This window comes from Podarcis filfolensis, assembly GCF_964270895.1.
Source record: "Podarcis filfolensis genome assembly, chromosome: 5".
NCBI classification, from domain to species: Eukaryota; Metazoa; Chordata; class Lepidosauria; order Squamata; family Lacertidae; genus Podarcis; species Podarcis filfolensis.
In genome coordinates, this window is record NC_139608.1 from 33647609 (window position 1) to 33672661 (window position 25053).

The window sequence follows — 25053 nt, forward strand, 5'->3', positions numbered from 1 at the left end:
GGTTAGGGGGCGCAAATTACTTGCCTTGCCCCGGGTGCTGACAACCCACGCTACGCCACTGGAACTCAGGACAAAAGGGAGAAATGTGCTAAGAGGAGGGCACACTTGGCAAACCCTCACCATGATCAACTCCCACCCGGAAACCAATGTCCCCACTGTGGAAGGATGTGTGGATCCAGAATTGGTCTCCACAGTCACTTATGGACTCATTTTTAAAACCGTTTTTATGGAAGACAATCTTACTCAGGTACGATTGATCGCTAAAGAAGAAGCATGGACTTTTGTTGTGGGAACGGGATGGGACAGAACTGACGTGATTGGTCTGTTAGTGAAGTATGTCTATTGTTTTACTTGATCTTATTTCCATTGTTTTACTTGATCATATGCAGTCACGAAATTAAAAAACGCCTGCTTCTTGGGAGAAAAGCAATGACAAACCTAGATAGCATCTTAAAAAGCAGAGACATCACCTTGCCAACAAAGGTCTGTATAGTTAAAGCTATGGTTTTCCCAGTAGTGATGTATGGAAGTGAGAGCTGGACCATAAAGAAGGCTGATCGCCAAAGAATTGATGCTTTTGAATTATGGTGCTGGAGGAGACTCTTGAGAGTCCCATGGACTGAAAGAAGATCAAACCCATCCATTCCTAAGGAAATCAGCCCTGAGTGCTCACTGGAAGGACAGATCGTGAAGCTGAGGCTCCAATACTTTGGCCACCTCATGAGAAGAGAAGACTCCCTGGAAAAGACCCTGATGTTGGGAAAGATGGAGGGCACAAGGAGAAGGGGACGACAGAGGACGAGATGGTTGGACAGTGTTCTTGAAGCTACCAGCATGAGTTTGACCAAACTGTGGGAGGCAGTGGAAGACAGAAGTGCCTGGCGTGCTCTGGTCCATGGGGTCAGGAAGAGTCGGACACGACTAAACGACTAAACAACAAATACTGTACTTGCTGCTTTGTTGTTGTTTAGTCGTGTCCAACCTTTCCCAACATCTGTCCTTCCAGTGAGCACTCAGGGCTGATTTCCTTCAGAATGGATCGGTTTGATCTTCTTGCAGTCCATGCGACTCTCAAGAGTCTTCTCCAACACCAGTACTTGCTGCTAAAAAAAAAGTAAAGGTACCCCTGCCGGTACGGGCCAGTCTTACCAGACTCTAGGGTTGTGCGCTCATCTCACTCTAGAGGCCGGGAGCCAGTGCTGTCCGCAGACACCTCCGGGTCACGTGGCCAGCGTGACAAGCTGCATCTGGCGAGCCAGCGCAGCACACGGAACGCCGTTTACCTTCCCGCTGGTAACTGGTCCCTATCAGACTCTAGGGTTGTGCGCTCATCTCACTCTAGAGGCCGGGAGCCAGTGCTGTCCGCAGACACTTCCGGGTCACGTGGCCAGCGTGACAAGCTGCATCTGGCGAGCCAGCGCAGCACACGGAACGCCGTTTACCTTCCCGCTGGTAACTGGTCCCTATTTATCTACTTGCACCCGGGGGTGCTTTTGAACTGCTAGGTTGGCAGGCGCTGGGACCGAGCGACGGGAGCGCACCCCGCTACGGGGATTCGAACCACCGACCATGCGATCGGCAAGTCCTAGGCGCTGAGGTTTTACCCACAGCGCCACCAGAGTCCCAGTACTTGCTGCTAGATGAGGCCAAAAGGCCTGTCTAGTCCAGCGACCTGTTCTTCCACGGTGGCCAACCAGTGATGCCCACAAGCAGGACTCACCCCACTTGAGACCCCCCAGCAACCATCATTCACAAGCATCCCTGCCTCCAACCGCGGAGAGAGACCGTAGAGCTCCGAAGCTAGGAGCTCTCTCGCTTTCCCTGAGCCTCTTTGGAGCGCATCCTGAGCGCGGACTCTCGCGGCCCCCTGCTCGCTCGCCAGCGCAAGACGCGCGTCCGCGGAGCCTCATTAACTCTTGGCTTCTCCCGCGAAGGCGAGCGGGGGGCGGGGGGGAGAGACGCGGGAGGGGGGGCGGAGAGCCAAGGCTGCACTTCCGGCGCTTCCTCCCGGCGGCGGGGTGGGCTCGGCGGATGGTCCAGAGAGCCGCGTCGAGCGCAGACGAGGCGTCGGGTTTCGCTTCGGACGCTGCTGCTGCTCCTGCACAGCCATGGTGAAAATCAGCTTCCAGCAGCCGGCGGCGGGGCTCAAGCCCGAGAAAGAGGCGGCAGCGGCGGCAACAGGAGCCAACTATGGAGCCAAAGCCGAGGTCCTCTTGCCCCACGACTTGGTGAGTGGCGGCGGCTGGGGAGCGCCTTTTAGCTCAAAGGATAATGATAATAACAACAACACATTCAATAAAGGGAAAGCGTTTCGCTGTCAAGGGATGGGTTCCATTAGGGGGACTTGAAAAGAAAATCAGCCCCGGAGAGTTGCTTGGGAAGGAGTCCCCTGGAATGCACAGCGCGATCCACTGCAGAGCCCGGCCGGGGCGGGACGGGTTTGCCTGCCGGCTTTCCCCTTGCAAGCGCCGACCGGGCGAGCGGAGCGGAAGAAAGTCGCCTGCTTTCCTTTCGCCCCCGAGGGAGGGCAGAAAACGGACGCGTTTTCTGCAAAGGGAGGCTGTGCGGTGGTAGAAAAGTGGGGCAGGGTCGCGGGTCGGGGGGGCGCATCATGGCGAGAGGGCGCGTCGTGGCGCGCAGCCCTTCCCGTTCGCTGGCGAGCCTTGTCCCGCGGCGTTTCCCCTTCCGCCGCAGGGTCCGGGGCTCCTGAGGGTGCCCGCCCAAGCCCCTCGGTTGCGGGGCCGGGGAGGCACTTGGAGGCGCCTGCCTTGGGCTCCTGCATCCGTAGGACGCGAGAGAGGAGTCGGAAAGTTACAGCAGGAAGAGGCCTGGCGCCGAGTTGCAGCAACAGTCCAGCAGCCCCAGCCGTAGAGGCAGCTCGTAGCTTCCCGCAGGCGGAGGCAACTTTTGCCCATCCCTGAAGTCTCGGGTTATTTATTTATTTTTCAGGAATGACCGGAAAAACGTACGCTTTGACCACGAGTTCTTCCCCCCCCCCCCCCCCCGCAATTCAGGCACCATCATTTGAAAAACCCAACTATAGGAAACTGTAAAATACGTCTTTGAACTCCTGAGCTTGTGCAGACATTTTCCCCACAGAGCGTTTGTTTCTCAACATTTATATCCCACCAAGAGTCTCGAGGAAGTGCAATGATTCTCTCCCTCCGTTTTTGGTCTTTGCAAAACAACAACCCTGAAAAGTAGATTGAGGCTGAGCAAGAAACTGGTCTGAGGTGATCCATTGTTCTCTTGCTAAGTGGGGATTTGAATCTGGATCTCCTTGTTTCTGATCAGACACGCAAACCACTAGGCCACGCTGTTCTCTCCTGACCAGGGCCTGCTGATCAGGGAAGGGCTTCTGGGCCAAGGCAAGAGGGAGATAAGCATAGCTGTCAATTTTTCCCTTTTCTTGCGAGGAATCCTATTCGGAATAAGGGAATTTCCCTTAAGAAAGGGGAAACATTGACAGCTATGGAGATAAGCTATCAGGCATGCTAGACCTTTGTTGCCTCCCATGTTGAAGATTTTTTTAAAAAAAAAATGTATGTGAGGCTTTTTTTTTTTTTGGAACCCAGGGTCCAATCCGTGGCCTAGAAAAAGGGCTGTTTCAGCTGTGCTTCAGAGACCTAGTTGAGAAACCAGCATCTCCACAGTGAGTGGTGCTTTGGGTCTCTGTTTAGATTCCCTCCACCCCTGGGGTGTGACCTGCTGAGTTTGGGGTTTGCTGTTGATTCTTCCCCTCTCCTGCCCCCTTGAATAGAATCAATGGTTGGCATTCTTTGGCAAGATTTCAATATATCCAGTTACAAAGCTGAGGGAAGCAGCCAAAAGGTTTCTGGGCTATAGTGGCTGTGTCCTTTACCGCAGGGGGCTCTTGCTAGTGTTTCTCTCTATATCAGTTCCTATCCAGTGGGTGGGTGGGGAGGTGCTGAGCTGCCTCCATGATCTCTTCTAAAATAATGGGAGCCTGACTTCATCCTTTGTCGTTTGTGTGTGCTGCATAATATCTGCCCCTGTTTTCATCACACCAGGAATCTCTGCTTGACTCCCGCAAATTGCATTGCACCGCCTCTGTTTACTCCACACAATTTCTCTTTCTAACTCGCTGTCCCGCTCCGCCCCCATGAATAGCCTGCAGGACATCCAGCATGCTTAGATAATGTTCTCATTCAGCCAGATTGCTGAGCATTTCCAGAGGCTTTCACTGACACGAGGAATGCGCAGAAAACTGAGAAACGAGAAGCGTAAAATGGAGGTTTGGATGACCAGGATTCTTCTACATTTGAGTTTAAAGTTTTGTACAGAGCACACACCTTGTGTTCATTTGTTCTGTTATAGCATCCTCCTTCCCAAAGGAGCCCGGGGGAAGCACTTTTCCATTCCTCCATTTATATATGCGCCATTTATCTTAAATTATTGACAGGGATGGGGACTGTGTTGCAATGACAGCTGCCTACAGTTTTGTTCCTGTAGATGTGTTCTTGTTGAGTGGTTCAGGAAGTGAACAAAGTAAGGTCTCTCCCACTGTTGCCAGAACTGGGTGTGCAGAAGAAGATGCTTTATACGGACCATTGGGCTATATAGCCCAGTTGGGCTGGTAGTGGCTGTTCTCTGTCTTCCCCACCATGTGTTAGCTGACTCTTTTAATGCAGGTGTGGGAAAGATTTGGCCCACCAAGTGTTGCTGAACTACAACTTCCACCATCCCAGCCATTGGCTGTGTTTGCTGATACAGACTGTAGTTCAGCAAGCTTTGTAGAGCCAGAGGTTCCCAGCCCTGTTGTAACTGGAGATGCCAAGATCGACTCTGGAAACATCTTTGTGCAGCATGCAGAGCATCACACTCTACCAATGAGCTATAGTCCCCATAACCTGCTGTATGATCTGCACTTGTTCTCATTGGATCTGTAGCCAGGGAGTGCAGTAGTTTGGAGTTCTCTGCCCAGATAAAGAACAATTCTGAATCAAGGTAACCCAGATTCTGATCCTAGGAAAGCTGAATTCCGCAATCGCAACACAATATTCAAATTGATACAATTCTCACAATATATTCCTTTGCTATTATGGGGAAATTCAAGGAGCTATGCAGGACTGTGAACTCATTGAAACTCCTCTTTAAAATCCTAAAGGCTAGAAACTTTTAAAAATCAGACCTTGTGGTTCTGCCTTCAGAATAGTATTTTCCATGGTTTCCCTCCTCTTTGCGCTTGTGTGGAATAACCAGAATTATCACCATATTCACGTTGGAAAAGGCTCCAGGCACAGTTTTGCCTACTTGTAAATTTATAGTGCTAAACTGACTTTCCATGGCAACGGTCAGTGGTGACATCACTGTACCATGAGGAAGATGCTGGCAGGGATTCCTGACACGGTTTTTTTCAGTTAAAATGAAGAAAAAGATAACACAGTTTCTAACACCATTGAATGCACTACAGTGGTACCTCAGGTTAAGACCTTAATTCGTTCTGGAGGTCCGTTCTTAACCTGAAACTGTTCTTAACCTGAAGCACCACTTTAGCTAATGGGGCCTCCCACTGCCGCTGCCCAATTTCTGTTCTCATCCTGAAGTAAAGTTCTTAACCCGAGGTACTACTTCCGGGTTAGCGGAGTCTGTAACCTGAAGCATTTGTAATCCAAAGCATTTGTAAGCTGAGGTACCACTGTACTAGGATTAGTGTTCCCTTGCGGTCGTCTTGCAGCCCTTTTCCAAATCCAAGGTGAAGAGAGACTTGTAAAAGTTGTTTTTATTTTTCGTTTTTTTAAAAAAAACTATTACAATAAAAAATACTTTAAAAAAATTTAAACTACTCTTGAACTTATTTTATGAATATTATAAAACTGAGCGAACACAAATCTGTAAACATCAGATCTTCTCCAAGCTTTGCAGCTTGCGTTTGAAAGGAACAGCAACATGAATATTATGCAATCATTTTACTTTCTTACTTCAAGTTGAGTGTGTCGTATCTCAACTACTAGGATGTTTAGATGACTGATATTGAGCAAGCTGGGCTACAGATTTTGTCTGAGGCTCCTCCCATAGAATTCAGAGTCAGAATCCTTGCTAATCTACTTCAAGTCACTCAGAGATCTGCTAGCATATTCCATCCAACCTTCCCCCCATTTCTGCTTCGTACAGGGGAATAGGAAGCTCTCTTATACAGAGTCACACTATCGGTCCATTTAGCTCCATGTTGCCCACACTGACTGACAGCAGCTTTCTGGGATTTTAGGTGGGGGACATTCCTAGCCCTACCTGGAGATGCTGGGGGATTGGACCTCGAATCTTTTGCATGCACAACTGCAGGCGCAAGCTCCTCTTCCTCTCCTCCCACCTGAAACCCCTTTTTGCTCCCAAAAATCTGCTTCAGAAGGTTGGGGAACTCTGCAAACCCAGGTGGGGGGAGATGAGGCAGAGGAGGATGGAGAAGTCGTGTTGCACAAGCAGGCTTGCACCACTGAATGTCACTTAAGGTACAATCCTTTAACACCTGTGCAATTTCTTCCCTCCAGCTATGGAAAGTGGTTCCAGGACAAGGAAATCTGGGTGGCTCCAGCTGCTGTCAGACCATAAGCTCTTGGCATTGGGCATGCTGAGAAGGGTTGGTGGGAGTTAGAGTCCAACAACATGAAGGGACTCCGTTTCTGCCTCCTAGTTTTAGAGTCACCCTGAGGGGGCTGGGGAAACAACTGTTGGGAATTTGCATGTGTTGGTCTCCCTCTCAACCCACTCCCCTTTCCACATGACGGTGTACATTTGTCTTCCACTATGGGCTGATAATCCTGCACTTCTCTGATAGAGGAAAAAGGGTTAAGCAGCCAGGGTTTTATTGAATTCCCTTGTTCTGATTGCACACCCACACGAATCAGCACCCTGCCACCTCTTTCATTCGTGCAGTGACAAAGCTATGCATTAATTAGAAAAGCAGCTTTATTGGGTATTTTGTGCATGGCTTGCTGCCTGTAGCCTCTGCTTAGGGCAGGTGGGTGAGCATTGTTTCTCAAAACACATGGCTGGTGTCAAGGATGCAATCAGACACATCATTGTGATTGTTCTCTTCAAGTGTCTTCATTTGAGATCCCAAGTGTCTGTGACTCTCTGTGGCTTTGCACGAGTACCACATTTCATATGCTCTCTGCTGAAAAACTGCTTGCCGTGAAGACTGCATGTAGTACCTTTTCCATTCTAAAGCAAAGCTTTTGAAACAGTCTGTATGCATAATTGCGTCCTGGTTTCTGTTGATGTGAGGAAACAAGAGCCATAGTGTTAAGGCTGTGCTCTTGACTTCCTGGGGTCATGAGGATCTAGCTCAAAGCCAGGTACCAACAAGAATTCTTGGGTGCTAGAGAGGACAAGGTGAGAGGTTATAGGCAGTTTACATGTGCAGCAAGAATAGTTCCCCCCCTCCACCTAGCTCAGGATGTCCACTCCAGTAATCTATAACTTTTCCAACCTGGAACCTGCCCTCAATTCACACATGCCTTTAGGGACCCACTTCTTAATTTTTCTTCACTAATACATTAGTACGGCCCTAGTGTTGCTGTTGCAACACATATTAAATCAGGCTGTGCCCAGTAGTGGGTCACACGACCCACTGGGTAAGACAAATGGCATACACTGACTAGTAGCGACACTCCAGCTTTTCAAAAATGGGACATTTCTGGCCCTATCTGGAGGTGCTGAGGTTCGAACCTGGGCAAAGCAAGCAGTGATAGAAACTCAGATATATAAACTAATTGCCAAATGGCACCTTAACGTTACGTTCGCCACGTTCGTCTAGGGGCAATGAAATTATTTCATTGCATTTCTAAAGGTAAAGGGACCCCTGACCGTTAGGTCCAGTCGTGACTGACTCTGGGGTTGCGGCGCTCATCTCGCTTTACTGGCCGAGGTAGCCGGCGTACAGCTTCCAGTTCATGTGGCCAACATGACTAAGCCGCTTCTGGCGAACCAGAGCAGCACACAGAAACGCCGTTTACCTTCCCACTGGAGCAGTACCTATTTATCTACTTGCACTTTGACGTGCTTTCGAACTGCTAGGTTGGCAGGAGCAGGGACCGAACAACGGGAGCTCACCCCGTCGTGGGGATTCGAACCGCCGACCTTCTGATTGGCAAGCCCTAGGCTCTGTGGTTTAATCCACAGTGCTACCCACATCCCATTCCATTTCTACACCGCTTTATATTTCAAAGAACAAAAAATCTCAAAGCAGTTACAAACACATTAAAACAATCCAGAATAAAACAAATTCAAGCTTCAAGGAAAATATATCAGATCCTTCTCTAAATGACATTTTGCTTTCCCCTATTTATTTGCCTACATAATTTATATGGCTGCCCCATAGCAAAAGTACTGTAGGAAGCCAGAGCAGTGTAGTGGTTAGAGTGTTCGACTAGGACTTGGGAGATCAGGATTCAAATCCCCACTCAGCCATGAAGCTCAATGGGTTACCTTGGAGTCAGTCACAGCTTCTAAACCTCACAGGGTTATTGTAGGGATTAACTGAGAAGGGGGTGAACCATGTACTCCTTGCAGAAAAAGGTAATTAATAAGCTCTTCTGCTTACTTGCTTAAGAAAGCCGGGGATGGGGCAGCCAGATGGAGATGTCTGAACCAACCCGGCATGCAGAGATCTCGATGTGGTTGCAGTTGGATCTGCACAAGTCGCAAAATGCGTCTGGCACGTGGAAATTTCTAATACTGCAAAGCAGAGGTTCTGCTGCTGAGCTGCAATGAGTGCATTTGGCGTGATAGAAACATGGAATTTTTTTGTTAAGAAAAGCAGGAAAAGGTGCTGGAAGGTTATTGTATAACCTCCATGCAAGCAAATTGGAATGAATGAACTGCAGTATGGTGTGACCTCTGTAAATGTTGTTCAAACAGATCAGGATGAACGGTGAGTAATGGGGTTGTCTGGAAGAGCTCTTAGCAACATTTGCTAAGGACATATAGCGGCACTGAGATGCTGGTGGACATGCCCACCACTTCAAGAATTCATTGTTATGCCGCTCAGGAAACTGTGTGCCTGTTCTCCAAACCCATGTGTTTTTTTCTAGGCAGGGGGCTCTTAACCAGCATTGCCTGCAAAGCTCTCAATGCGGAACAGAAATAATCTGACAGACTCACAAAATGCACACATTCTCTGTGAGCACATTTTAGCTGAGGTCATTTTCATATTGCAATCTTAGTACAATATATAAGCCCTTTGGGAGCTGCAGACTGTAGTGGAAGAAATAAATAAATGGGGAAAGAATATCGAGGTCCCAGCAGAATAGAAATGGGAAGATTTCAGGGCAAGTCATAAATAATGATGCTGTTCCCTCTGTGTAATTGAATGTTCCCATCCCTGAAAAACAACAACAGAGGACCAAAATGTGATAAGAGTTGAAGGGCTGAGTGTCCTTTGCACCTTATTTGGGGGAAATGGTCTAGGATGGCAACAGCTGAAAAATGAAACAGATGAAACAGCTTTGGAAAGCTAAGTGGGCAGGGGAGATGAAAGGACTTCTCTCTGACGGCACTGAACTTGGGTAAACTTGCTTGGATTTCCTTCCTCTTGTTTACATCAGCAGAAATCTCATTGATCAAACCTGCCCGGATACAAGCAACTGTAAGCTTGGCTGTCGCTTATTACATCTAACCTTGAACTTTATCAATGGCAACTGATTTCCTGCATCAATGGCAACTGATTTCCTGCTGATAAAAAGGTTGCAAACGACTCTGGGGTTGCGGCACTCATCTCACTTTAAAGGCCGAGGGAACTGGCATTTGTCCACTTCCGCAGACAGTTCCCCCTCCCCCGCCGGGTCATGTGGCCAGCATGACTATGCTGCTTCTGGCGAAACCAGAGCAGAGCATGGAAACGCCGTTTACCTTTCCACCGGAGCGGTACCTATTTATCTACTTGCACTGTGAGCTTTTGAACTGCTAGGTTGGCAGGAGCTGGGACCGAGCAACGGGAGCTCACCCCTTTGCGGGGATTCGAACTGCTGACCTTACGATCGGCAAACCCAAGCGGCACAGTGGTTTAACCCACAGCGCCACCCGCCTCCCTGTTGACACACACACGTAAATTATATATAATACACAGGCATACAACCCACCCTGTTTAGGAGGTCCAGGTGTCTTTTGTACCTTGCCTTCACAAACATCCTTATTTCACCTGCGAGTGCTGCATTTCCCCCTTAATCGGCTCTGGTTTATTTTGAGTTATTTTCCTCTTGCGCTCCCATGATTTTGGGTCAGGTTTGCTGTACTGCAAGAGGAGGAGGCATGAAAGGAAGAGTGGGAGATACTTGCTCTAGGCCAGAAGCTCTCAAACTTTCCACCCTCAGAGCCCAGTTGAAAGGGCTACAATTACTGAGGCTCCAACTATCACAAAATAGCCATGTCAATGTTATAGCCACTTTCAAAACGGAGGTGGAGGCAGACATAATAAAATAAATGGCAGTTGTTGGCAACATTTTCTATTGCTTTCTAACCCCTCTTTTAAAAATGGATTGTTTGCCACTGTGAGTTCCCTGCAGCAGGGAGTTCCACAGGTCAGCTTTACTCAAGCTTAGCGCAGACATTGGGTTCTGTGGGTATTGTGACTCCTGAAATTCTTTTTGTTTTAGGCAAAATGTGCTGACGCAGAAACTCCTTGCAAGTATTTTTAGTAGCCTCCTGTAGCTTCTTCTCTCCATCTCCTTTCACACTTGTACGCCGTGCCTGCCCCCAATCTGACAGTTTCTTTCCTCCTTCCTACCTGGGCCATTTACATTCACTTCTTCCTCCAGTAACAGCTTCCATGTTTTATCCCCTTCTTCTCTATCCCCAGTTTATTACTCTCTCTTTTGGAGATACTTCTGCTAGCACCTGCCCAACTCACATAGCCAGGGCTGGGTGGGTTATAGCGCGGAGGCCTTCTTGCCTGAAAGTGGGTTGAGGCTCCCTAGTAGTCCCTGACCCACAGCTGGAGAAACATGGCTCTAGACAGATTTCCTATTAATAATGAATATATTTCCATCTGTGTTTTCTCCCTGAGCCAATCTAGCATTGTTTCCAAGGAAAGAAGAAAATGTCTCAGAATAAATCAGTCAATCCTGGTGTGTGTTAATTTATTAACCTGCCCTAAAATGGACCAGATGTTTTTCATGATCCTTTTGTTTTATAACAAGTTTGGGAAAGCCTGCCTTTTCATAGCTTGTTTGTTTTTTGCCATTCTGTGCCTGCCGCTCGTTGCTCTGCTTGGTTTTCTGCAGCAGACTGTGCACCAAGCTGATCCACTCCTTCCTTTATTGGATCGTACACTCCTATATATCCTGCCTGCCAACTGGGACGGACTTAAAATGCCAGAGCATGCTTCCTGCAAGTCAGCCAGGGAGACTGTTCTCACCCCCTTACTTCAAGGCCCTCCCAGCTCCGACTATGCCCACCCCACCCACTCCCAACTGAACTGTGGAGTATCTGTGGTGTTCATGGAGCTCAGCCAAGCTACACAACCTGCCTTGTTGATTAGTTTATTATTTTTCTTCCTTCCCGCCCCGGTGGAATGCTCGCTTCTGCCGAATTGCATATGTCTATTGCATACAGGGGCTGCTGCAAATGAGCTCATTTAATGTTTTCATGCAGTGCATCCTGAGCCGTACCTTGTTTTAAGGATTTGCAGCCACAGGCTTGCTCTCAGCAGTGACCCTTCATTGTTTTCCTAGACTGTGTGCCTGATGTTACTGTGTTGAATTAGCATTATCATTGTGCAGGCTGATCTCATGAGCGCTGGAACGGTGATGTAATGCCACACGCCGGATTCCAGTTGCCCGTTGGAAATTTATTTATCTTTGCCCCTCAGATGTGTCCAAGGCAGTGTGCAAAGCTTAAATTAGAAAAGGTTAGTTAGCAAAACAGGACCTGAAACCAGCTTGGTGTCGTTTTGTGAAGTACAGACGGAAGAAACCACATTTTCCCCCAGTTATGGACATAACAGGAAATTGTGGTTTATTCAGAACTGTATGTGAGTTTGGAACCTACAGCCTTTGCATGTGAACAACGAGGGGAAGGGATGAGAGGGCAAAGCACCCAAGGCTCTTTGCACCTTCTTCTTTGTAACTAAACCAAACCAAACAAAAATGGTTCACTGTTACTTTTGAATCCTGATTATATAAACGAAGCAACAAATTTATTGTATGCTATATATTGGGGAAAATAAAACAAGTTACAGGATTATGCAATAGTGCCAAAGATCAAAATGACTATGAATTAAGGAGGACAAATTCTGGATATTTTTAAAAATCAAAAGTTATGCATTCTTTTCTGATTTTTTGTGACATGGTTTTTGAATACAGTGGTACCTTGGGTTACATACGCTTCAGGTTACAGACTCCGCTAACCCAGAAATATTACCTCGGGTTAAGTACTTTGCTTCAGGATGAGAACAGAAATCGTGCAGTGGTGGCGCAGCGGCAGCAGGAGGTCCCATTAGCTAAAGTGGTGCTTCAGGTTAAGAACAGTTTCAGGTTAAGAACGGACCTCCAGAATGAATTAAGTTATTAACCCGAGGTACCACTGTATTACAAAACATGATGTGTGTGTAATTACTATTAATTGTTTTCCGTAGTGTGTCCAAGAGACTCAACAGGGACAAAAATATTAATGGCAGCATTCAAATAAAATATGAGCCACTTGGTCTGCAGAAACATACCCTCCAAAATTTAGCCATTGAAAATAGGGACATCCCATTCCATAATGATAATTTTACCATTTATACCCCACACATCTTAACTGGGTTGCCCCAGCACTCTGGGCAGCTTCCAACATATAAAAAAACCTAATAAAACATTAAACATTAAAAAATTCCCCTATACAGGATTACCTTCAGATGGCTCGGTGTGTGTGTGTATAACTCCATACCCTCCAACATTTCTCCAGTGAAAATAGGGACATCCTAAGGAAAAGTGGGAGATTCTGGGATCAAATCAGAAACCGGGATGGCTTCTCTGAATCGGGGACATCCCTGGAAAATAGAGACACTTGGAGGGTCTGTAGAAACATCATATCTGTATAGGGATTCCATAGTAAGTAAGTACAGTGTCCATATTGCTGACAGGGATGATGAGGCTGAAGGAAAATGACTTGCTTAAATCTACCTAGTGAGCTTATGGCAGGGGCAGAATTTGAGTTGAGGCCTTCCTGGTTCAGAGCGCACTATCTTAACTGCTCGTGACTAATCATCACAAGATATAGTAAAGAATACAAATCACACACCAGCAGTAGCATACCTGTTTGCAGACTACCTGTTTGCAGACTTTGCTTTGTTTGCTTGGCACAATTTGGAAACAATAATAATCAAAAAACTTAAAAAGTCTGCTGTTCATCATGGGAAGCAAACTTTCTGAAATGTTTTACTCTGTATTGCCGTCTTGACTCCTCTTATCTTCTGAAAATATTCTATTCAGCACTGAGAAATCCTGATCAGGGTTTAAGCATGTCTTGCGTTGCCCATACCAATGTTTCTGTTACCTTGTCTTCTTCTTTTAAACAGGAGGAGCAGCCCTTGCCTTTTCCAGTGGAGACCAGGAAGCCTCTTAGTCGCATCTTCTACTGGACGATGATGATGCTGTTGTTGCTCCTCGGCCTGATTTTGACATCAATGTATGTCTACAGATACTTCTCCTATACGTTCCCAAATCAGGTATGTATGGGACAGTGTGAAGGGTCTCCACCTCGTCCCCCCAGGATTCTCAGAGTTCATGTTGACTTAACCTATTGCCTTATCCCCATTAGTCATTTGATTCCTTCATCTCTCCCCCGCCCTCAGTTTCATTTATTGTTCATACCCCACTTTAGCTTCCTAGGGAAGCCCAGATCCCCAAACAGTAGACAAAAACAAAAAGCCAGAATGAAAGATCTCTGCTGTATATAACAAAACGCAGCATAGATCCAAATATAAAACAAGTCAAAGGCAAATTCATATCAAAACAGTGTCAGCAAAACAATAAAACTGTTAGATACATAAGAATTAATTAAACAACTTAATCTTCTGACCTTAATGTTCCCATCCCCTTTCCATGATACCGACAGATAATTGTTCTGAGAACTCCAGGGTGGAGTCTGAGAAATAGGTGGACCACAGCACTTGCCCATTAAGCACACTTTTTCTTTTTTCTTTTTTGGCAAAATAAATTTCCCATCTTTAATATTAATGTGCAATTTTCATTTCCAAGTCCTTTGTCACTGGCATTTCTCTTTCTTGAGTACATTCCTGGCTCTCTTTCTACTCACTGGAGAGTTTGCTCTGTACGTACGCTACGGTGGAGGTTTGCGTAAAATGTGTTCTGTGAGGTGATATTTAAGCAACGCAGGTGGGAAGCTGAGACTTGTGATATATACAGCTGGTCCCGGAGAACAGGAGGCAGGAAAAATGGGAAAAGTGGTCATTGTTGTTTAAGACTCATCATGTGCTTGCTTTTGAGTTACATAGAAGCTTTGGGTAGAGAGGCAGCACACTTGAGGGCCAGCTGCACATCATATGCAAATGTGTGCAACAAAGCCCCAACTGTCACTTGTTTTAAAAGAAAAGCGGCTTCAGGAGGCAGCCATGTTGAGGTTGTTTGTTGTATTTGCCTCATCTTAAGGGCCTTAGCTCAGTGTGTGGGATGCAGAAAGCCCAAAGTTCAGCCCCTGGTCTCTCCAGAGGTGGGTGAGAAACACACGTCTAAAACCATGGAGAGTTCGTGGTAGAGCCTTCACAGCTAATGCAGAATTTGGTGGGCCAACACTGCATAAGGCACTGTCTGCTGTTCCTGTGTGAAAGCTTTTTCTCTGACTCTTGCAACAAAGGTCAAAGAGCCCCTGCATTTACAACCACCCTTTTTATTTCCACAGTATGGCCTGGAAGATCAGGAGCAGGAGATGCTCTGCCAGCTTTTCTACGTAGACGAGTTGAGGGAGCAGCTGGAGCTGCATGAGAACGTGAGGATTTACCTCGGCGAGAATTATGAGCAGATCAGCATCCCAATGCCCCACTTTGGTGAAAGCGACCCTGCAGATATTATCCATGACTTTCAGAGGGTAAGGAACAAGCAACGTGCTATGGATATTATGACAGCTTCTGAGGAAGGGCTGCACCTTGGCGTCTCCTGAATATGCTTGTAGCATCTTCAGAGGCTTGCAGGAGTGACAGGACAGGAAGCCCATGTGAGATGCAGTTTTCCTGACCATGTTTTTAGTACAGCTTTCAAAAGAGGTTCCTGCTCAGTTAGGTGTACCAGTTCCTTTTCCTAACATTACATCACAGGTATCTCCTGTAAGCAGAGCTTGTACTAGAAGGATCTTTCAAGAAGAGGATGCGCTAATGGTTAATATTTGATGTTGCATGAGAGGTACTAAGGTTGCTTAGGCTGAGGGATCCTGGGTTGTTGGAGTAAACCTCTGCTGCTCTCTCACCAAGAGCAACATAGCCTCCCTTGTTTGAGCTCATTCTGCCTGTTTTTCCTTTCAGGGTCTGACTGCCTACCTTGACATCAGCTTGGATAAATGCTATGTCATTGAGCTGAACACCACCACTGTCATGCCACCTCAGAGTTTCTGGGAGCTGTTGGTTAACGTAAAGGTAGGGGGGAAATGTTCCTTATTCTCACAGGGGTGCTTTGAAGATAAAATGGAGTGGACACATGAAACAGAATAGATAAAAATAATTGTGCACAGTCTGAAACACAGGGCAGGATTCACCTTACGAACACCAGGGCTTTTGCTTGTGCAGGTGGGGTATTACCCCTCACTTTCTTTCCTGGAACAGCTGCTTAGTTGAGGGGGAGAAGGATGGGAGAACCCCCTGAGTAGTGTGCACTGGGTGGGGACATCACAAATTGAACATGTGTAAATGAGGGGGTTGCCTGTATGTTGTAAACTGCCTTGATATACTTTATAGAACTGTTGATTATCAATATTTAAATAAAAATAAATAGATCTAGTCGGATTTAACAAATAGATATTGCCAGGAAATGCGTAGTCAGCCTTGCATACATGCTATCTCCTTCCGTGATGCAGATAAACAGATAGCTTGACTTTTACAGAACAGCTCTGCTGGCATTGGAGAACTCTCCTTAATTGACTGAGACAGCAATATTTTACAACAGGCTATTGATTTAGCTTGATGTGGCAGCACAGCAGCATAGCAATGTGTTAAGATGCCCTGCTCCCATTGAGTTTTCTTAATCTCCCAGGAGATAATCAATCACTGGGTCAGGAAGTGGGGTGGGAGGGCATCTGTGGCTTGGGATGCTTGCCAGGGGAACTGCCTATTCAGCTGATGCCATTCTGATGGTATCACTGTGGGATCTCTCTGCTTGCCTCCTCCAGTTTTGGAATGTGTAGGTCAGTATGCTGGTGGGAAGCTTGTTTGCTTAGTAGATGGTCTTGTGTTGGGGCAGGTGTTTGCTTTTTTAAATTAATTTCATTTTTTTTAAATGCTGCCCTATAATTGTGTAATCTTAGGGAGGCAAACAGATTTAAAATTCTGGTGGGAGTGAGGGTTGGTTAATAAAACATAAAGCAGGACTAAAACAGCCTAGATACCAGAAACAACGCGGGTGGCGCTGTGGGTAAAACCTCAGTGCCTAGGACTTGCCGATTGTATGGTCGGCGGTTCGAATCCCCGCGGCGGGGTGAGCTCCCGTCTTTCGTTCCCAGCTCCTGCCCACCTAGGAGTTCGAAAGCACCCCTAAGTGCAAGTAGATAAATAGGTACCGCTTTATAGCGGGAAGGTAAACGGCGTTTCCGTGTGCTGCGCTGGTGCTGGCTCGCCAGAGCAGCTTCGTCACGCTGGCCACGTGACCCGGAAGTGTCTCCGGACAGCGCTGGCCCCCGGCCTCTTAAGTGAGATGGGCGTACAACCCTAGAGTCGGACACGACTGGCCCGTACGGGCAGGGGTACCTTTACCTTTACCTTTACCAGAAACTTAAAGTAGAAGCAAAAGGCTTAACAAAATGAAAAGGTCTCTACCTGGCACCAAAATGTTATCTAGGTAGATGCCAGGTGAGCCTCTCTTGATAGGGCATTATATAATCAAGGACCATCGCAATCTCAAGCCATTTAAGGTTTTAAGAGTCAAAAACCATTGCTTCTATTTGTCCCCAGAAATGGTCTGGGAGCCAGTGAATCTGGCAACACACTGTCTTGTTTCCTAATCTCAGTTCAGCAGTGTTGCAGCTCAGTTTTGAACTCTGACGTTTACAGACCATCACTGGTCCTGTGCATGGTACACAATGGGAGGTCGCCCAGGGCATGGATAACTGAAGCTGGGCTATTCCTGTCCAGGTAGGATCACAGTCAGCACCCAGCAAAGGTGCTAAAGGGCCACACCTTCTGTGCCAAATATGGTTCAAGAAGCACCCCCAGACTGCAAACCTGATTGTTCAACCCTCTCCAGAGCAGGCTGAACACAACACGCTTTGCTATCTTGTTTGGGTTGAATTTCAATGTACTGTACATCATGCACTCTATTAATATGCCCAGGTATTGATTTAACACCTCTTCCTCCTCCTCTGAGTCGATGAAAATGAGACGTTGGGAGTCAACCACAAACTGACTTCGCTGAAAAGCTTCCAGATGACCTCACTTTGTGGTTCGTGTAAACGTTTCAGAGCACGTAGGCAATCGAGCAGGACTCTTGTGGGCCCCTGAAGCACAAGCACCCAGATATGAAGCGAACTCTCTTCTAGTCACAAACTATTTCCTAAAATAATTTGGCAAGTTGAAGCAGAACTACTGCAAAGCACTGCCCTCATTTCTCAGCACAAGGCAACCTAATCCAGAAAGAAATCATGGTCTCTTTGCTTTGTTTCTAAGCAGCAAGGATTGAATTGGCACAATCTGACCTATTTGGTCATTCAGATCAGATTGAGTATGAGGATACTTGTATACCCAAAGATGAATGAGGACAGAGTCCTGCACTTAGCAGGCTCAAAACCAACTATATTTTATTATTCTGTCCTAATATTGTTTGTTGGAAGCCTGTGGGGTGAAGAAGATTAACCCCTGCTTATTAAACTAGTTCTGTTTTCTTCCACCGACACATTCAGAGCCATATTGTGCATCTGTGACTTTGCAATATCATTTCTGATTCCCTATTTAGTGCTTCTTAACTATAATTCTAGCCTTGTGTGGCTACATTTAGACCATTGAGAAACAAAGCGACACTGGGAAGGTGGTCTGGCTCTAAATGGAACTGCAGTTTTCCAATTCCGCTAGGTGATTTGCTTCAGAAAAATAACCACCAACTCTCAAAACGTCTTCAGTGCACTCTCTCTCTCTCTCTCTCTCTCTCTCTCTCTCTGTGTGTGTGTGTGTGTATTTGTGCTTTTCCTCCATGCACTCCAGGGCCAACTAGCTTGCAGCTTTAGAGATGGAGTGGGAAAGCTCTAAAGAGAGTAAGCAAAATTCGGCAGTGTTTTGATTCGATCTTCTTACCTTCCTATTGGAAAAGTGTATAATTGCATAAACTATCCTAGGCAGAACAAGCTTGCTAGTTTCCTGCAGGCATATGGTTGGTCGCTGTGAGAAGAGGGTACAGGACTAGATGGTCCTTTGGTTTGATTCAGCAAGGCTCTTGAACAAAGATTTATCCAAGAAACCCGATGAGATCATTGCCATTTCCCCTCAACTCTATGGTTTTTAAAAAACAATTATTAGCGATCGGGCATTGTGTCAGCACAAGGATTTCCACTTGTGCAACAGAACTTCCCCCTCCTCTGCTGTCCCTGAGTGTGCTTCATACCCTCCTCACATCTGCTTCAGAGTGTTTGGGGGGGGGATCCCCAGAACAGATTTAGAGGGCATGGGGTGCGGGGCGAGAAGAGGGAAAGTTCTGCTGTGCAAGTGGAAACCTTTGTGCTGATGGAGTCTACTAGTGAGATACCACCCACTCTTAGTCGTATTAGTATTTCATTATCATTGTATGTTGCACTGCATTGAGTAACGTAAGAAAAAACATTGGTCCCTGCCATAGTGGCCCTCCAAATTAAACGTAGACTGAGGGCACCATGTAAGTTTATAATAATAATAAATAATAAATAATTTTATTTATACCCCGCCCTCCCCAGCCAAGACCGGGCTCAGGGCGGCTAACAACCAATAATAAAAACAAGTTGATTGAAATACAACTTAAAAAACAAGATTAAAATACAACATTAAAACATTAAAATGCAGCCTCATCACAGGAAGAGAAAGGAAAAAAGAAAGAGGGGGAGGGAATCAAATTGATTCCAAGCCAAAGGCCAGGTGGAACAACTTACAGGCCCTGTGGAAAGAAATCAGATCCTGCAGGGCCCTGGTCTCATGAGACAGAGGGTTCCACCAGGCCGGAGCCAGTGTTGAAAAGGTCCTGGCTCTGGTTGAGAACAGGGGACAAAGGTGGAGGCCCCCTAGAGGGTCTATGTGTTCATTTTTGGCCTTTTGATTTATAAAAACCAATTAAGCCATGAGAAGATTCCACCTGATACCTGTTTGTATTGATGGTCTTCAGAAAGCTTACAAAATGATGATGTTCCTGTCAGAAGTGTGCTGCTGCTCCCGGCTGGTTTTCAAAATGCCAATTAAATCCTTTGCTGATGAAGATGAATGAATGTTGCTTGGATCAAAATATTGAAGCCCTGATAAAATCATTTCTGAGGAGCAAAGATCATGGCTGTCAGGCATACTTTCCCCCTGAAATTTGATCCTCATCAAATAATCTCAGTAATAGTTAAGATTTTGTGAATTTAATTCTGTGGTTTCAGAAAGGGGCATACCTGCCACAAACCTACATGATCCAGGAGGAGATGATAGTGACGGAACATGTCACTGACGTGGACCAGCTTGGCTTCTACATTTATGCCCTGTGCAGGGACAAAGAGATATACAGGCTGAAGCGCAGGACTGCGAGAAGACGTAAGTTTTTGCTGTTGCTGGAGTTACACTGTTCAGCTGGGCTTTGAAGACAGAACAGCATTTATCTTTGCAATTCCACAGAGGATAACTATTTTACTTAGACATTTATTAACTGCCCATCAACCATGGCCACTGGTTGGTTTACAACAAATGTCGGAAGCAGTAAAATATACACTAATGATAAATTAGAACAATAAAATCAGTAAAAACATTAAACTCAACACAATATGCATAAAACCCCTTGGAAGGCTGTTAATTCATCTAGCTGATTTACAGTAGGAATAACTGTATGCTTTTGTAAAGGATATCATTATGATAGTCTTTATTACTGAGAGCCAGTGTGGTGTAGTGATTAAGAGCAGTGGACTCATAATCTGGTGAACCGGGTTCGATTCCCCGCTCCTCCACTTGCAGTTGCTGGGTAACCTTGGGCTAGTCACACTTTTCTGAAGTCTCTCAATCTTACTCACCTCACAGAGTGTTTGTTGTGGGGGAGGAAGGGAAAGGAGATTGTTAGCTGCTTTGAGATGCCTTCGGGTAGTGATAAAGCGGGATATCAAATCCAAACTCTTCTTCTTCTAAAAAAAGCTTATTTCTTTAATAGAATAAATGCCTTGATGGAGGCCAATTTTTAAAAAATGGTTATGGGATTATTTTTGTGCCCTTGCTTCAACATCCTTGATTCTTGAACCGGTTCTATTTTAACACTCATCTTCTTTCTTCGCCACACCATTCCTTAATCTGACATTTCTTTCTACTCTCTTCCAGATATCCACCGACGTGCTGCTGAGACATGTCATCACATCCGCCATTTTGAAAACACTTTTGTGGTTGACACAGCCATTTGCCAGAAGTTGTGAGAGCTGCACTCCCAATGTAACCCTCTTGGGCTTTTCCTCTACTCATCCGCGCAGGCGTTCTTGCTCTGTCCTTGAGAGAATGTGTCTTAATTTACTTCTTGCTCCCATTGCTTGCGCATTACTAACTTCTCAGGTCACATGTGGGCAACACTGGGCCTTGGGTGTCTTTGTTTTGCATTTACATTCAACATTCACACATCACTGGGCTTAAATTTAGACAACGACCCCAAAATGTGAGTATTAGGTTTCTCTTGAGAAAGCTAGCACAACAATCTCTTCTGAAAGAGAATGAGAAGTTTGAGAATCGGGAGGCCCTACTTCAAATCTGTACCCAACCACAAAGTTATCTGAGTGACGGTGAACCAACCACTCACTCTCAGCGTTACCAACTTCACAATACTGTTGTGAGGATGAATGGGGTTCATTTGTTGGTTAGGAGCTCCTTGGAAGGTGGATTATAAACGTAATAATAAAAAAGAAGAGTTGGCCTTTTTCACTAGAGTGCCACTTCCTTCTCAGCGCAAAGAACCATTTATATGAATCAATTAACAGAAAATCTCCAGTGAAATTAATTCCCTAAAAGGGCAATGAAGCTGTATCAGTATCCTTGCAGCTCAACATCGAAATTCATGGACTTGTTATTCTAGGTCAGAGCTTTCCAAACTTTTCACGTTGGTGACACACTTTTTAGACATGCATCATTTCGCAACACAGCAGTTCAGTTTTACTAGCAAACCAGAGGCGACACTAACTCCTTTTCAGCCTTGAGAAGCAGCGCAGGGAACATTTGCCTGCAGTCAGCACACTGACGTGTCGACACAGTTTGGAAAGCTCTGTTCTAGGCTTTACATAGCAGCATTCGTTGCCTTTCTGTGCTAGCTTGCCTGCCATTTTTTCCTCATTTCTCTGTAAGAGGCACAATCCCACAATGCAAGGGATGCGTGTACCACTGATCTGCATGCAAGATTGGTTGTGTTCTCCTGAATCTTCAGGAGAAAGAAAAGCAAACTCTTAAAATCCTGAGTTTGTAGACCAGCAAGAATAAACCATTCTGGGAGATGTTGCTGGTGAAGAGGTCGATACAGCTGGCTCTCCCAGTGTCCAGATTGTCTCACCATCTCCAAGTGAAACAGGGCCCACTAGTCTTTTTACCATTGGATAGATGACAACTGAACCTGGACCAAATGTTTATCTTGATTGACTTATCTTTGGGATCTTAAATAAATGTTTCAGAATATTACTTAGCAATTCATTTTTGCCAGATGTTTATAATGGAGGTTTTGTAGATGCAACAGTCAGATTGAGCTCTTGCTTTATAGGAATGGATTGGTTGAAATAATGATGAGGACCTCCATGCAAATAGGTAGTAGGGCTGTGATTCATGTTGCCCACCCTCCACAATAATAATAACAACGAGAAAGGGATTAGTAGCATTGCACACTGGAGGAAAGATTGGCTCCCAATTCCTTGCACACTATATACTACCCATTAGGTTTCTAAACATCAGAAGTTGAACAGTAGATTATGATCCAGGGCCCTAGACGTCTGCTCTTGGAAAAGATTGGTTAAACAAGAAAAATCAAATAAAGTTGGACTGCAGTTAGACAATTTTCTTTTTTGTGTGGCAGATGGAAAAATGTGGTTGAGAACACCCCTAGACAAGTAGAGTTCAGGGAATATGAGGAGGGAGAGGGATGCACAGAAAAGAGACCAACATTCGTTTAGCAGAACTTTGCTAAACACTTCCTACACAGTAAAATTCTCCCAGAAGATAACAGAACTAAAAGCTGTGGTTGCGTTTAATATACTGGAAATGCAAATTGCACAGTCTGAAGCATCTTCATCATGTGTCTTGACCATTGAGGGCATTAATGGATCAGTCCCTGGGAGAACGTTGGTCCAGGTGTTGTGTAGGGCATAGGATGCTTGTGTGGAGCTGGGAGATGGAGCAGGTGGACACAGGAAGAGAAGATCTCATATTTGTCAGAATATCTGTGGCAAGGTTGTCTCCCATAGCATGTAGTGGGAGAGAACTGTGGGTCTCATTGAACAGCTCCCAGGTTACAGAAGATCTGAGTTGTCAACACATCTATATTTCAGGAATGTGCCTGCATCTCAAATTGAACTCTTGGTGCTTCTGAACAAGGTTTAGGGTAGCTATGCGTGCACAAATTGCAGTACAATATGTGCTTCAAGTGTCCCTGTGGCATTTGCTCCCTGCGATGAAGTAGTGGCCTGGAGTGATCTGCCACTGTGCTGTCGGAAACCTGCCCACCCAAATATAGGGCATGATGACACCACCTCTGTATGGCAAATTGAGTGGTTTAGCCAGTGTTAATAATAACAAAATGCCTAATGTCTGGCTGCTGCAAAATAGAGAAAAACTCAAAACAATGCACACATTTTGCCATGTGGAGGTGGACTCAGTGTGATTCCAATTAAAGCAGTCACAACATAAAGGCATATTACTTATAACCATCCTTGGATTTTATTTTAACTTTTACCTGCCTGTGCAAACAGAATTTTCAGCTCCTTTTGAGGTATGCACTCTGCTTGGTTAGGAGTAATGTTCAAATTCCTATTGATTTTCATTGCAATTTCATCTGAATGGTACAGATCCTGAAGGGAAAGGAGCATCATAACAGTTTCTTTAGTGAGCATTGTGGCACAGTAATAAAAATTAGGCTTGCATTTTCTTCTGCGCTACTCAAGTTGGAAATCCAACCTTTTTGTGTTTGGTTGTGCATGTTTTAAGCCAGTCATTAACCTTGGTAACTTTGTGCAAAACCTGAAACACATGGACAAGGCCTTAGTTCTTTGCTGGAGCTAAAGATGATTCAAAGAACAGAACATCAGTTATCAGGTGACGAGATGGGGGGAGGGCGGGTGGAACAAAAGAAAGACCATTAAATGCTTTATATATTTTGTCTGAAAGAAATCTTACCTTTTAGGAGAAATGAATGAGATAATAAAATATTTTACTTCTGGTTGCAGTTGTCTCTTATTTCTGTGTATGTATTCCTGAAGGATTCTCCCAGTGCTACTTTTCTAGAAAAAGAGGTGCCAAAACTTCTCTTACAGTGACAATGGTAGCCACTTGAGATGTGCCAGAACTGAGTTCTGGTGAGTTGCGGTTGAAATAGAGCCCTGATTATACATGTCTTCAGTCCTTGCAAAGAGGATTAATTAAGCACATGGAGGAGACAGGATGAGCGCACCAGCTCCCATGCCACCACTATTTTCATTGCCTTCCAACCGTGGAGGGAGATGGTCTGAAAGGAGATGTTTTGGAGCTTTGAGCTTAGAGGGGGGGGAAGTGGTAGTGAGGCATCTGATCATAGCCTGCATTTTAATCAAGGCTTATATTTTGATCAGATTCCTGTATTCTAAAAATGAGCTTAAATTCACAAATGTTTCTTTCGAGACAGGAAACCAGCAGGCAAGGTCTTTGTCAGAGGCCCCTTTGGTTTATTGCGGTCATAAAACAGGCTGGGAGCAAAAGGTCACACTGACCATACAAATTATAGAATACAATCAAGGTTGCAAAAACACAATTAAAAAGTAATAATTATTGTGCCTCCCATTAAACTTGAGCCACATCTTCCTAAGGTTAAAAGGGCAAAGAGCTAATACAAACAACAGCTGGCTTGAAAGGGGGGTGTAGATTTAAGGGGTTGCTTTCAAAACTGTTTTTATAAAGTTCCTTTTTTACTTAGAAAAGGTCTTTGCTTCTAAAAATCTATATATGTTATGTATGAAATATATTGGCTTAAATGTAATTATGCAAAGGATTTAGAAAGTAATGTTAGATTCTTATTTCATAGAATCATAGAATCATAGAAGAGTTGGAATAGACCACGAGGGCCATTGAGTCCAGACCCCTGCCAAGCAGGAAAAACACCATCAAGAGCACTCCTGACATATGACCTCCAAAGAAGGAGCTCTTTCATAGATGCTGTGTGGGAAGATGAACAAAAGATCTGTTCAGATAAAATTAGCCACCATCTGTTTTGGAGTGAATAGGGCAATAGGGCAAAAGGTGAAATGTTAGTTAAGGCGCCTAGTCTAGGGCAAAAGGTTATCTGGTAATTAAGGTGCCTTGTAGAGGTTAATGGCTATTTGTTTGCCAATTATAAATAGAAGGAAATATAGCTCTTTGTCTCCCATAAAAGGTAATAGGAAATGGGTGTATCTTTTATGATTGGTTCTAGCAAACAGCCAATAGGAATTTTAACCAGGCTGATTGGACAGAGGCAGCCAAAGGAGGAACCAGGGGGCTGGGCTGAGGGA

General features: G+C 45.4%; 1 protein-coding gene across 2 annotated transcripts; it reads left to right on the top strand.

Annotated features, from left to right (window-relative positions):
* Positions 1–1953: 1953 nt before the first annotated feature.
* ITM2C (integral membrane protein 2C) lies at positions 1954–23753 on the top strand. 2 transcript variants are annotated; one of them, XM_083616392.1, is made up of 6 exons: positions 1954–2228; positions 13517–13666; positions 14860–15045; positions 15476–15586; positions 19753–19903; positions 20672–23753. In XM_083616392.1, exons 1-6 carry the CDS (start codon positions 2109–2111, stop codon positions 20761–20763), a joined length of 810 nt encoding a protein of 269 aa, XP_083472518.1. In that variant the 5' UTR covers positions 1954–2108; the 3' UTR covers positions 20764–23753. The 2 variants fall into 2 exon arrangements, with proteins under 2 accessions (XP_083472518.1, XP_083472519.1); XM_083616393.1 differs by lacking the exons at positions 1954–2228; positions 13517–13666 and adding an exon at positions 14416–14670.
* Positions 23754–25053: the final 1300 nt, after the last annotated feature.

Excerpts from the sequence above, each read along its gene's own strand:
- ITM2C (XM_083616392.1), top strand. The coding sequence starts at position 2,109 with ATGGTGAAAATCAGCTTCCAGCAGCCGGCGGCGGGGCTCAAGCCCGAG. Across the intron at positions 2,229-13,516 it reads TCCTCTTGCCCCACGACTTG|GAGGAGCAGCCCTTGCCTTT; the intron begins GTGAGTGGCGGC and ends TCTTTTAAACAG. Across the intron at positions 15,046-15,475 it reads TTATCCATGACTTTCAGAGG|GGTCTGACTGCCTACCTTGA; the intron begins GTAAGGAACAAG and ends TTTTCCTTTCAG.